This window comes from Harpia harpyja, chromosome 10 (assembly GCF_026419915.1).
Source record: "Harpia harpyja isolate bHarHar1 chromosome 10, bHarHar1 primary haplotype, whole genome shotgun sequence".
NCBI lineage: Eukaryota > Metazoa > Chordata > Aves > Accipitriformes > Accipitridae > Harpia > Harpia harpyja.
The window spans coordinates 18113147-18126209 of record NC_068949.1 but is presented as its reverse complement, the minus strand read 5'-3'; the positions used below and the strand labels follow the sequence as shown (position 1 = coordinate 18126209).

The 13063-nt window shown below is 39.9% G+C and overlaps 1 protein-coding gene and 1 long non-coding RNA gene across 5 annotated transcripts in view; one reads left to right on the top strand and one right to left on the bottom strand.

The window, feature by feature from the left end:
• The window catches only part of LOC128147018 (uncharacterized), a 46916-nt gene that overhangs the window by 1515 nt on the left and 32338 nt on the right, over positions 1-13063 (bottom strand). Inside the window, exons 4-6 of one of the 4 annotated variants that reach the window (XR_008236915.1) lie at positions 11568-11694; positions 8384-8470; positions 3461-3586 (exon numbers count right to left, since the gene is read on the bottom strand). This is a non-coding gene — a long non-coding RNA (uncharacterized LOC128147018). Of the gene's footprint in view, positions 1-3460; positions 3587-8383; positions 8471-8527; positions 8691-11567; positions 11695-13063 lie in introns of those variants that run through there. The other 3 variants (XR_008236912.1, XR_008236914.1, XR_008236913.1) reach the window with 3 other exon arrangements.
• Positions 1-13063, top strand: part of RET (ret proto-oncogene) — a 90453-nt gene that overhangs the window by 59512 nt on the left and 17878 nt on the right. Inside the window, exons 8-12 of the mRNA XM_052799153.1 lie at positions 2337-2462; positions 3355-3465; positions 7268-7387; positions 8980-9236; positions 11010-11157. Coding sequence (XP_052655113.1) covers positions 2337-2462; positions 3355-3465; positions 7268-7387; positions 8980-9236; positions 11010-11157 — 762 coding nt within the window. The remainder of the gene's footprint in view (positions 1-2336; positions 2463-3354; positions 3466-7267; positions 7388-8979; positions 9237-11009; positions 11158-13063) is intronic.

Genomic DNA, 13063 nt, shown 5'->3' with positions numbered 1-13063 from the left:
TCTGCTGGGCAGCTTTCCAGCCACTCTTCCCCAAGCCTGTAGCGCTGCATGGGGTTGCAGTGACCGAAGTGCAGGCCCCGGCACTTGACTTTGTTAAACTTCATACAATTGGCCTCAGCCCATCGATCCAGCCTGTCCAGATCTCTTTGTAGAGCCTCCCTACCCTCAAGCAGATCGACCCTGCCTCCCAACTTGGTGTCATCTGCAAACTTGCTGAGGGTGCACTCGATCCCCTCATCCAAATCATCAATAAAGATATTAAACAGAACAGGGCCCAACACCGAGCCCTGGGGAACACCACTCATGACCCACCGCCAACTGGATTTCACCCCATTCACCACTACCCTCTGGGCTCGGCCATCCAGCCAGTTTTTCACCCAGTGAATAGTGCACTTATCCAGGCCACGAGACGCCAGCTTCTCAAGGAGTATGCCATGAGAGACAGTCAAAGACCTTGCTGAAGTCCATGTAGATAACATCCACAGCCTTTCCCTCATCCACTAGGCGGGTCACCGGGTCATAGAAGGAGATCAGGTTGGTCAAGCAGGACCTGCCTTTCGTAAACCCATGCCGACTGGGCCTGATCCCCCTCTTATCCTGGACTTGCCATGTGAGTGCTTTCAAAACAAACCGTTCCATAATCTTTCCCGGTACCGAGGTCAGGCTGACAGGCCTGTGGTTCCCCGGATCCTCCCTCCGCCCCTTCTTATAAATGGGAGTCACATTGGCAAGCCTCCAGTCCTCTGGAACTTCCCCTGTTGACCAGGAACGCTGATAGATGATAGAGAGTGGCTTGGCAAGGACCTCTGCCAGTTCCTTCAGTACTCTTGGATGGATCCCATCTGGTCCCATAGATTTGTGGGTGTCCAGATGGCGTAGCAGGTCCCTAACTAATTCCTCGTGGATTAAGGGGGGTATGTTATGCTCTCCATCCTTACCTTCCAGCTCATGAGGTGGAGTACCCTGAGGATGACTGGACTCACTATTAAAGGCTGAGGCAAAGAAGGCATTAAGTACCTCGGCCTTTTCCTCATCACTGGTTGCTACGTTCCCTTCTGTATCCATTAAAGGATAGATATTCTCCTTGGGATTCTTTTTACTGTTAATATATTTGTAAAAACATCTTTCGTTGTCCCTTACAATAGTGGCCAGATTTAGTTCAAGCTGAGCTTTCGCCTTTCTAATTTTCTCTCTGTATGATCTAACAAGATCCCTGTACTCCTCCCAAGTTGCCTGCCCTTTCCTCCAGAGATGATAAACTCTCCTTTTTTTCTTGACTCCTAGCAAAAGCTCCCCATTCAGCCAGGCCGGTCGTTTTCCTCGGCGGTTTGACTTGCGGCACATGGGAATAGCCTGGTCCTGAGCCATTAAGATTTCCTTTTTAAAGAATGTCCATCCCTCCTGGACCCCTTTGCCCTTCAGGACCGTCTCCCAAGGGACTCTCTCAACCAGTGCCTTGAAGAGGCCAAAGTTAGCCCTCCAGAAGTCCATAGTGGTGGTTTTGCTGACCACCTTCTTTGCCTCACCAAGAATTGAAAATTCTACCATTTCATGGTCACTAAGCCCAAGACGGCCTCTAACCATCACACCTCCCACCAGTCCTTCCCTGTTCGTAAACAACAGGTCTAGCAAGGCTCCTCCCCTGGTTGGCTCACCCACCAGCTGTGTCAAGAAGTTATCTTCCACACGCTCCAGGAACCGCCTAGATTGTTTACTCACTGCTGTGTTGTATTTCCAGCAGATGTCTGGAAAGTTAAAGTCCCCCACAAGGACAAGGGCACACGATAATTGCCTTTGTTCCCTTCTATCATAGCAGAACTCCTATGCAAAAGCGAATGGCTTGAGGAAGAAGAAGCAAAAGCCTGCAGTGGGCTTCTCTTTTTGCAGGAGCCTTGGGCTGTCTGAAATTGCACATTTCTAGCTGGTGCTCGTTGGGCTACTGCTCATTAGCCCAAGTACTAAGTGTTTTCCCTTAATTAAAAGTATTGTATGAAGCTGTAAGTACTTGTAGTCTCCATTTTTCTGTTATCAGTATGTTAGCACATTTCTACAGTTCTAGGCATTGACAGTGTGCTATCAAGCAAAGATAACCATGCCATCTTGATCTTGCTGTTTATCTTTTATTTCACAGAAGAGAAACACCTGGGCTTTTCTTTAATTGTTATCTAAGTTTACTGATAGTTTGATCAGTCAGTGTTCAGTCTTTCACTCCTTTCTTCATCTTTCTTTCCTTCCTATCTACCCCTAAGAATGGAGTTTTCCTTCTGATTTGAGCTGACTTGCTTGTGCATTCATCTCCTTTGTCCTGAACTGACAGCAAACACTTTTCCCAACAGTTTTAAAAAAAGAAGAGGACTGCCCTGACTCTTGTGCTGTGAGTAAGCACCATGCTGAATGTGAAGAGTGTGGTGGCCTGGGAGTGCTAACAGGAAGATGCCAGTGGAGACAGGGGAGTGGAAAAGGTACATTTCTGTTGTGTGAAATCGAGCTTCTCTTTAGTTGTAACTGTGCATTTGACTTCCAGAGATATTAACTGATTTATTGTGGCTGAACAACATGGTACAGTAAACTACACAGAAGCAGGGGCTAAAGAAATTAATCATAATAACTAAAAGAAACATGCACTAGGAAGGAGAATGAGGTTAAATTGGAACGCTCATTCTTGATCTTATCCCTGGTGATGTTGAACACGATACGTAAAACACCAGGTAGTGAATTGGGTTTGCAGCAGTGTAACCGGAACGGGTGACTTTGGCTTACGAGATAATCTCTGTGACCACGAATTGAGTTTGGAACATACCAATGAGCCTCTGAGGAGGTATGCCCCAGCAGACAGTTAGCGAGCGCAGAAGCAGTGTCTCTGTTGTCTGTTTTCTGTGGTCTGTAGCACAGATCTGATCGGTAACAGTACTTGACTCTTCCAGAACAATGCTTCTGTGCCGATGCTTTATCCCTTCAAACTGCCTGAGTATAACAAATTCTCTTTGACTACTTGTAACCTTCATATTCAAGTATGTGTGAAATTGTGTAGAGACATCCTTAGTTGTGAAAGCCACTCTTCAGTCTCAAAGTGGTCAGCTAGCTCTTTTTCAAGTAATACTCACTGTAACGGCAAGTGACATGCCCAAAGGGCTGTCAAAAGCAGAAAACACAGTGAAAAATATATTTCTTCTAGTTGCTTTTAGCTGTTGTCTTGCCCGTTACTTTAGCAGATGATGTTTATATTCATAGATGTTTATTTTAAAAAGAACAGTAACCTGTGCTTCGGTGTGTCAGTGTGCACTGAGAAGATGCAATAAGCTGTCCTTCAAAGCCTGGGGGCATTTGTGCAGCTGCCTGTTTCTGTGTTAACAGGGATCACCACAAACTATTCCACGTGCACCCCGAGTATCAAGACTTGTCCAGATGGCACCTGTGATGTGGTTGAGAGCAAAGATCCGGCTGTGTGCCCCCAAGACTGCACAAGTACGGAAATGTTTTAGGATGGGCTTGTCTGTGTCACTGCTGATCGCGGTTCAAATTCCGCTTTCTTGATCCCAGATACCTTTACAAGCTCAACATATTTAGCATCTCTGCATTGTCATACCTGCATTTGAATCATACAGGAGAGTTAAGGTTATGGGGACTAATCTTATTCTTGTTTAAGCCAGTCAGCCAACACCTATTGGCTGACAATGATGGAAAGATAAGGTTTTCTCAGTAATTCTCATTCTGCTCCCTCTGTTAATTCACAGGTAGTGTTTTTCAGTGGGGGTATTTGCTCAAACAGGTATAGGGTTTAGGAAAGTAAACGCCCTATTTCCAAACTCTAGCACAATATGATGGAAACCATGCTTATTTGAAATCCAATTTAAATAAGTAAGAAGAAACAAATTTCAATTTAAAATAAACTTGCTTACAGAGGATCATTTGGGGAAATGCACCTGGCCTTATTTGCCAGGTGACCATCAAAATGATCCAATGCCTTATCTGTTTGAAGATACAGGCAGAGATTTATATGAACAGCGTTTCTGAAGGAAGAACTGAAATGCATTTGTGTTTTTTCTTGAACACATCTTTCTACATTCTGCTCATATGCCTGCTCATACCTGCAAGTTCACAAATCACCCTGAAGATAAAAAGGTTAGAAAAACAGTGTATTGCACTTGAGCAATTTCAGTCTTTTATAAGATGATAATTTTTAAGTGGATCTTTTTATCTATCAGTATCTAATTCAGGTATAAAGACATAGATGTTTCTCGAATAATTCTTCTGGCTCTGACATTGTATACTCCAAGTTTACATTTTGAAATGGAGTCTTAGAGGAACTAGCATTTTCTTACAGGCTAGGACTTATGTTCTTTTATAAAATGAATGAATAAAGAGGCATCTTTGTATTTTTTATATGCAAGAATGGGATTGTGTATTGTAAGCTACTTTTATCACAAAGATAATTGACTGCATAAAAACAATCCTTAAAGTGGCAGAAATGCTTGAAGTGAATGCAAGTAACTTCTCTAATGATCTGAAAAGAATTCTGTATTGGTGATAACCACAGTCAGTTGTCATTCTAAAAGTGGAAATATTTGTGCCAGAGGCTGCAATGCTAAAACATGTAATGTGCAACATATGCAGCATCAGATGTTTTGCTCAAAAGAAGCCTGAAAGAAATACTGTCTTATCAGATAATAGAAGCAGGCAAGTAAGACAAGCTTTCAAGATGTTATGTATGCCTTTCTAATGCCTGAGTTGGATAATTTTAAACATGATTTGATGCAATTCAGAACCTGGGTTGGTGGCCGAAATCAGTGTATTTACAGACAAAGAAATGAGTGTGTTTTGGGAGCTCAGATGTGCAGGAGTACCATTATACCAGCTTTTACTGGAAGGGAACATTTCTTTGAGAATGGCAAGCAATAAATAGAAAGCCCCAGATGCGTTAAGATCAAGGATATTCTTTAAGTACAGACAGTTGCTAAAATACTTATTTTTGTAATTCATCTATCATTATGATGGCTATGTACTTGAGTCCCAAAATTGCTTTCTCACACTAACACTATTACATTCAAGGGCACTCAGCTGAAACAACTGGTGCTGTGGCTGTGCCTATCAAATAGAGGCAACCTAATTGCATTCTAAGCAAGAGACTTTCTTGTAGTAAGTAACTGCTTCGGGGCTGGTTGCAGTGTGTGAATCTGGCTGAACATTTGTAAGTGACTCATCTTTGTAGGTTCCTCTGAACTTTGGCTTTCTCATCAGGGGAAAAAAAAAGTACAGTGCTTAGGCTTCTACCTTGCTTTGTATGTCTTTGTTTTTAGTGGTAGTTGGACGTCGTCTTTGGTTTTGTCCAACAACCAGTGTTTTTACTTTCTGAATTTCTGGAGTTTCTACGTGGTGTGGGATAGGGTCACGGTTTTCCCTTTTTCCAAGTGACCTTGAAGCAGGGAAAGCTCTTTCTCACCACAGGGCAATGGAAACAGTTAATGATTTAAAACAGGAGCATGCGAAACACAACGCAATTCAAAACAATATTGATAACTCTTGGAATTTCCCTACCAGCAACGCATTGGTGAAAAATGCATTTTTGGGTCTCTGGAATGCTTATAGAAAGCTGCATGTTTCCAATGTACATCTGCAGTGACAAGGTACTCCTTTCCCTGCTGTGTAAAAACTCCTTATCTTCAGATCCCTTGCTCAAGAACAGTTTAGATAAGACCTGCTCATCCCCTGCTTCCTGCTTCTTCCAGGTCCTCAGACATAGGCAGATCTAGATAAATACATATGATTTTTCTGAGGCTAATGGACACTTTATTTCATCACGTCTCCACAATAGAGAAAGTTGGCTGGTGGGGGGTTAATCAAGAATTTTTGGGAACACCAACACTTCTTCAAACAAGTGTCAGCTCAGAGAGCAGGGACTCAGGACAGTCTCTTCCAAAATGAACCAGCTGAGCTGCATACAATTTAGTAGGTGTGGCCTCTCTAGAAAGATGGTCAAAATCTATTTTGCTTAAATACTCAGGTCCCTGTTTCACTTTTTCTAAGAAAGGATGTTTGCCTTTGCGTTGCCAAAAAATATCCTCTTCCTCAATTTGTGTTACACATCCAAAGAAATGTAAAAGAAACAGTCATTCATTCTACTATTGACTTAGATGGGATAGAGGAAAATGAGTCGAAATAAAAAGACGACTACATTGAAAAAAACTTGTTCATCTTTTGAATCCCTTTATGGTTTAGGCGATTTTTCTGAGAGGTGGCTAAACTTGCAGAACTTGATTGGTTTCTGTCTATACAATGCTGTTTGTGATTAAAGGCAGTTTATAGATGAAAAATGTCACAACTAATGGTCATTTTTATAATATATGCAGGAAAAAAGTTATTTACTTGGAAATACAGTTGCAATTACTTTGCCTGAAGAACGCCTCCTTGAAATCAAGAGTAGCTCTGTATGAGTTTCTGCACTTTTTTCCTAATATTAAACAATGAATTTTCAGATAAGGAAAGATTCATTTTTTTATCCCTTACACTTGGCACTTACTCTTAATGCTTTCACTGGAGTATCCCATGGCATTTTACAGACGTGATTAAGTATCGTTACCTCCATTTGACAATGGAACAAATGATACCTAAAACAGTACACTGACTTTTCCAAGGTAAGAGGAAATTGTCATTAGAACCAGGAACGGAACTCAAGTCTGCAGACCACTGGTCTATACCACTGGACTGTACCTCAACTCATGAGTTAAAAAATACCTAAGGCAATGGTGGAGAGAAACTAAAACAAGTAGGCTAGAGAAGGTATTTTAGGGAGAATTTTAAAATGTAAGATGACCTCACTGATACAGAACCATAATGCTTTATGAGGAAACTGAGTCAGGACAGCCATGAGATGAACATTTGAGGTAGATGTTTGGCATGAAGTAATGGGATTCTATATAAGGTTTTAAGGGGTACATGAAATTGGGAAGTATCTCAACTATGCAATGCAAAGAGTACTATTATATTTTTATTATAGATAAATTTTAATCCAGTCTTCCATAATGAGAATAACTGCTAATCAGGGCTAATGTTCAAGCAGTCCAAGGTCCCCTCATTTCAGGATCTCAGAAATTTCAGAATTTAGACTCTCCCCTAATTCTCAGGCATCCCTGTCATTATTGCTCCGCTGTGCTGCCCTGTCAAATTTCAGATGCATACTAGGATACACCCATGGAAAACTTTGAGCCTTATTTTTTTTTTTTCCTTTAACTACATGTGAGAATCTTAGCTTGTGTCTGTATTTGATTAGGTGGAAACATTATTGGTGGTCATGGGAAAGGCATTGGAAATCTTGGAATTAAGTCAGGACATGGGATTTGTTACTGCTTCCCAAGACAGAACTGTTACTGTGAGAAAGACGATATCAAGGGTAAGTCTAAACATTATCTGCTGTTGTCATATTAATCTTTTCCTCTCTCTGTACCTACCATCTGTATATATACAATGATCTAAACTCATCAGCATGTTAATAAGCAATATCTTTGGTCAGAGACTGCTAATATAAAATTAAGAACTGGCACCTTGACTTCCATTATGGAGCCTGAAAATTTCCAGAGGGGGTTATTTCTAGCCTTGGCTAAAGATTTGTTTTTATCCATTACTACATGACAAACAGGTTGGTCATCCTTTAATTTCTAGCAGCATTTGCATTTCAGTGAGACTCACCTGATATTTGCAAAGACAGCTAGGAGACTTAGAATAATGACTTCTATTACCTTCAAGTAATTCCAGCTTCCTAATCATTTCTGAAAATCTTGGCTTCAAAATGTCAGAGATATCCAGCACCCATTGTGTTAGGAGGAGTGGATTACTTTTTAAATTGACCTTTGTTTAAACTGAAAAGCTCTACACAGTTGTTTGAAACAGATTGATGGGGGTTAAATAATGGGTTTTTTTAAATAGTTTTTAATTATTGCTAATAACAAACATAACATGAAATATTTTGCATCTCTAAAACCGAACTGTTTAGAATATATCTCAGTTTGCTCTTTTGAGTAAATTTTCTATAGGCATAGGAAAAGGAGGAAGCATTAAAGCTTCTTGCTTATTTTTTTTCTTTTGCTTTTGTTTTCTTTTTTTTTTTTCCTCCCCATTCTACAAAGGTATTGTGCTGTTTCCACTTATTTCTGAGGTAGAGCTTGCAGACGTAGCAAAGTTAACTATGTATCTGAAGTCAGGATTATCTGATGAACAACAGCACAAAGGACAGTATTTTGGATCTCTCAGTGTCTTTGGGAAGCGACCCCCCCAGGGATGCTGTCTAGGGGCACTTAGACTTAAAGAAACTTAGCTCCCAAAGAAAGATACTAAAAGTGCTTGTGCAAAAGGGGAAGTAGTAAATGGGGAGGAAAAAAATGCATATTACCTGAGAAAGAGTTGCAGCATTGGGCAATGTTTTCAGAAACAATTATTTTGCTAAATACAAGGCAGAAATATTCTGTCTCCTTATAATCTAAAAAGATGAAGAGAAATATTCTTTAATATCTAACAATTGACATAATGAATTAAATTCATATTTGAACAAAATTTTATTTGATGGGTTGAACAGCTCTAACATAAATGGTTGTCCACAAGCAAAATTCAGTCGTAGGTCTCCAGAGAGATAAGTGGTATCAGAATATCAATATATGGTAGGCTGGGTCTTAAAGAAAAGTGTCAGAAGTAGCCTACATCTATAAAGATAAGGAACATGGGGTCAAGCTAGCTATCCTTACATTTACACAGGCAGTTAGGCAAACAATTACCTGCTGGTGTCCAAAATAAAAAAAAAAGAATTGGTAGGGGCAGTGGGCATATTTGCAAGTTCTCAAATTTCATTGAGAATTAGCTATTAAGTTTTCCTCTAGGTTGTTAAATTATTTTGAGTTCTGTTTCTGTCACACCTGTGTATGTTATATGCACCGTCAAATCAGAAGTAGGGGACAACAAGCAAAGTTCTAAGAAGCTCTTCTTGGTCCACAGAACAACTATGTGATGACGTGTGCAAGACTGTGATAGCAGGGGCAGTGCTGCTGTCCTTCATCATCTCCGTGCTGCTTTCTTCCTATTTCATCCATCGCTACCACAAGAATTCTCCAAAGCCACCTATTGCCTCCGCAGAAATGACCTTCCGGCGCCCAGCCCAGTCCTACCCCATCAGTTATTCTTCCACTAACGTCCGCCGGCCTTCTTTAGATTCCATGGAGAACCAGGTGTCTGTAGACACCTTTAAAATACCAGTAAGCCTGATGTCATTTTGCATGCTCTTTTTTGATGTCTGTCTTGTTCCTAAAGAATGTTGTTTATGCATGCAGAAAATGTTATAGAAATGCAATCTATTCATAGAAATACCCAACTAAAATAAGTAAATCAGAAATCACGTGTACAGGCAGGGAACTGAAGATACTTAATGAGTAATTGGATAAACGATATAATTTACTCTATTAGGCCAATATATTCTTCCATTAATTTGAGCCGATGTTTTTTTTCTAAATATAACTCTGCATTGGGCAGTAATGTGGTTTTACTTTAACATTGTCCAATTAAATACTAATAATCAGTGGGTTTGTAGCCTCTGTGATGAGCCATAGTACCACAACAAGGGTAAGCTTAAAACAAAACAAAAAACCCCACTGAGATCTGTTCCTGATTTCTGATATACAGACTGTAGGTGTCAGTTGGAGTGGCAGTTTAAAGGATTTTAAAGGATTTAAAGGATTTTTGTGAAGTCATACCATCATATCTTTAAGCTAGTTTCTTCTGTGTTGAATCACATACTACCAAGGATCCCTGCCAGCTCGTGCGTTTTAATGGACCAACATGGCAGAGAAACACTGCTGCTTTCTATGACATATGTGGCAACATCATATCTATTTGAATGTTATATATTGAGGTCTTCACAGACTTTGTGCTCTAGTTTGCTTTAATTTCTTGTCTGGTTTGTACATCTGTGTCCTGGTTTCAGCTGGGATAGAGTTAATTGTCTTCCTAGTAGCTGGTACAGTGCTATGTTTTGAGTTCAGTATGCGAAGAATGTTGATAACACTGATGTTTTCAGTTGTTGCTAAGTTTAGTCTAAAGTCAAGGATTTTTCAGCTTCTCATCCCCAGCCAGTGAGAAAGCTGGAGGGGCACAAAAAGTTGGCACAGGATGCAGCCAGGGCAGCTGACCCAAAGTGGCCAACAGGGTATTCCATACCATGTGACGTCATGCCCAGTATATAAACTGGGGGGAGTGGGGGCGGGGGATTGCCACTCGGCGACTAGCTGGGTGTCGGTCGGCAGGTGGTGAGCAATTGCACTGTGCATCATTTGTACATTCCAATCCTTTTATTATTGCTGTTGTCATTTTATTAGTGTTATCATTATTGTTATTAGTTTCTTCTTTTCTGTTCTATTAAACCGTTCTTATCTCAACCCACAAGTTTTACTTCTTTTCCCGATTTTCTCCCCCATCCCACTGGGTGGAGGGGGAGTGAGTGAGTGGCTGCGTGGTGCTTAGTTGCTGGCTGGGGTTAAACCACGACAATCTGTCATTGTTTTGCAACCTTAAGGCTTAATAACGCTAATTTCGTAAAAGGAGGATTGTTGTCTCTGATGAATTCTTAAGGGAAAGCCTTATTCTGTGAGTAAAACTGATTTACTTCTCCGTGAAGTCCAAGGTCACATATTCATAGTTATTCTCAAAGCAAGCACTTACCCCGTATTACTTCATTTTTCATTTGTACCCAGTTTCCCAGACCTATAAATATAATCCATTATCCATAGACTACATGTACAGCCTGTTTTGAAGGAGGTGTTTTCAAGGTAATGGAAAAAACACTTGCAAAATACCTAGAGATTCAGAAGCTTTTATAGGAATACACTGATATTGATAAAAAGAGCAACCAAACATTATACACTAAAGTGTACCTATTCCGGAAGAATGGTCTCCTATTGAACATTAATGCTTCCGGTGTAGCTAGCCAGTCCTTTTCTTGCTTCATCTTATAGGGTTCCTTTTCTCTCCTGCAGGAAGATCCAAAGTGGGAATTCCCTCGGAAAAACCTAGTTCTGGGCAAGACTCTTGGAGAAGGAGAATTTGGAAAGGTTGTCAAGGCAACAGCATTCCGACTCAAGGGAAGGGCTGGCTATACCACTGTAGCGGTGAAAATGTTAAAAGGTACATTCCCATCTGGGTCTGAAATGATTTGAAAACTATTTGTTGTAACCTCTGAATGGATTTTATGAGGGGCTAGCATGAAAGTAAAAGGTCAGCTAAAAACAACCAGTGTCACAGCCTCTGTTTCTTCCAGCTTTCTGTTATATTCTGAAAGATTTCTGACTTTAGGGAGCTAGCATCACATTGATCCAAGGGAGTAATTTCCACAAGTAATTCTAATTAATGATGTGCAAGGAGCCTCTGTCTTAACATAGCAAATGTATTTAATTTTGTTTGGCATTGATGGATATATTGCAAGGGTTTGTTAAAGCCTTCTGATTTTTTTTTTCCTCTACCCACTTTTCTTTGACAGAGCTTTTAAATAAATTGTTATAATCATGTCAAGAGACAGAACAGACCTATTAAGTTACTTTTCTGATTGAGAATTCCATCTGCTTTCATACTTTCTGATCTGCTTTTACGAGGAGCTCTGCCAAACTGGCTTGAGTAGTCCAGTGCCGTCTCATGGTGTCTTCAATTTTTGCTAAGACTTTAAAGCTGGGGAAAACAAAGTATGCCTAGATAATGTTAAGATGATAATGTGAGACCTTGAGCTCAACCATTCACTGTTGCTTCTAAGTAAAAACATGTCCTTATAGGAAAATGATATGCTTCTTACTACCATTTCTATTATATGCAAGTTTTTTTTAAAAAAAAAAACCCTACATCTGCTGCTGCTTGAGAGCGAAGATGCTGCATATCCCATCATTTTACCAAAGAAATAAATGCATTATGAAGTGCATGCCTGCATTGCAATAAGTTCAGTGGAGAATAGGTCATATGGAGAAAGTCTAGGAACTAAGTTTTTTCAGAAGTGTAGTTAAACATTATAATACTGAAGTAATGACCTGTATATCATTATCAATAGAACAGTCTTAGTCATTATTTTATTTCATATTTATTTGTGCGCTTAGTGTCACTGCTTTTTCTAGCACATTTTCATCAACAACGTGTGACTGAGTTAAGATTCCAAGACATAGTAGTAAGAATGTTGCTTTTACTTGCAGATAATTTAACATTCAGCTTTCCCTCGCTATTATGAAGGAAAGAATTGACAGAATTGATAATGCGAAAGAGTAACCCTTTTTTTTAAGCACCTTATTTTAATAAATTGATCTGACATTTACAGTAATACTTCAGGCTCTAATGAATCCCTTTGTAATGTAAATTACATTGCAGATAGTCACCTGAAATTCCATTTTCCAACTTGACTGTGGAAAACATTTGTCATTCTGCAAATATTTATCTGTTGTTACCGGTTTGACTTTACTGTTAACGCATGACAACTCAAGTATAAGAAACACTGCGTTAGTTGACAGTGGTCTTTATTAATGCTGTCAGGAAGTATAAAGGACGGTTATTTTGGATCAGGCCAACATCACCCATTCTTTCCCTGTAACAGATGCAAACGGGGTAATTTGTCCAAGTATTAAGGACTCTACACTGCCCGATCTTTAAAAGGAAATAGTATGTATACTAGTATGTTAATGGAGAAAGCCTCTTGCTTATTGCGTAAAAGATATCTCCTGCCTGAGCTGAGTAGATGGGCACAATCTGTGGTTAAGAACAGATCAGGGTAGGACTCTCCCTACTTTGTCAACTTGGCGTTATCTACTGGGGAGGGAAGAAGGAGCAGTAAGTAATTAGCTGAGCCAAAATAGTCTTGGAGCTATGGATGGAGGTTTAAAGGAACAGAGGGATCATTTTTTTCAGCCCATTATTACCACTTTTCTCATATGAATTAAATCTGACCTCCTGCATGATACAAATGCCCTCATTACAATAAAATTAAAGGGGAAAACACCAACCAATACGTAAATAGACATTATTCGCAATTTGTAGAAACAAGGGGCATAAAGCTTCAGAG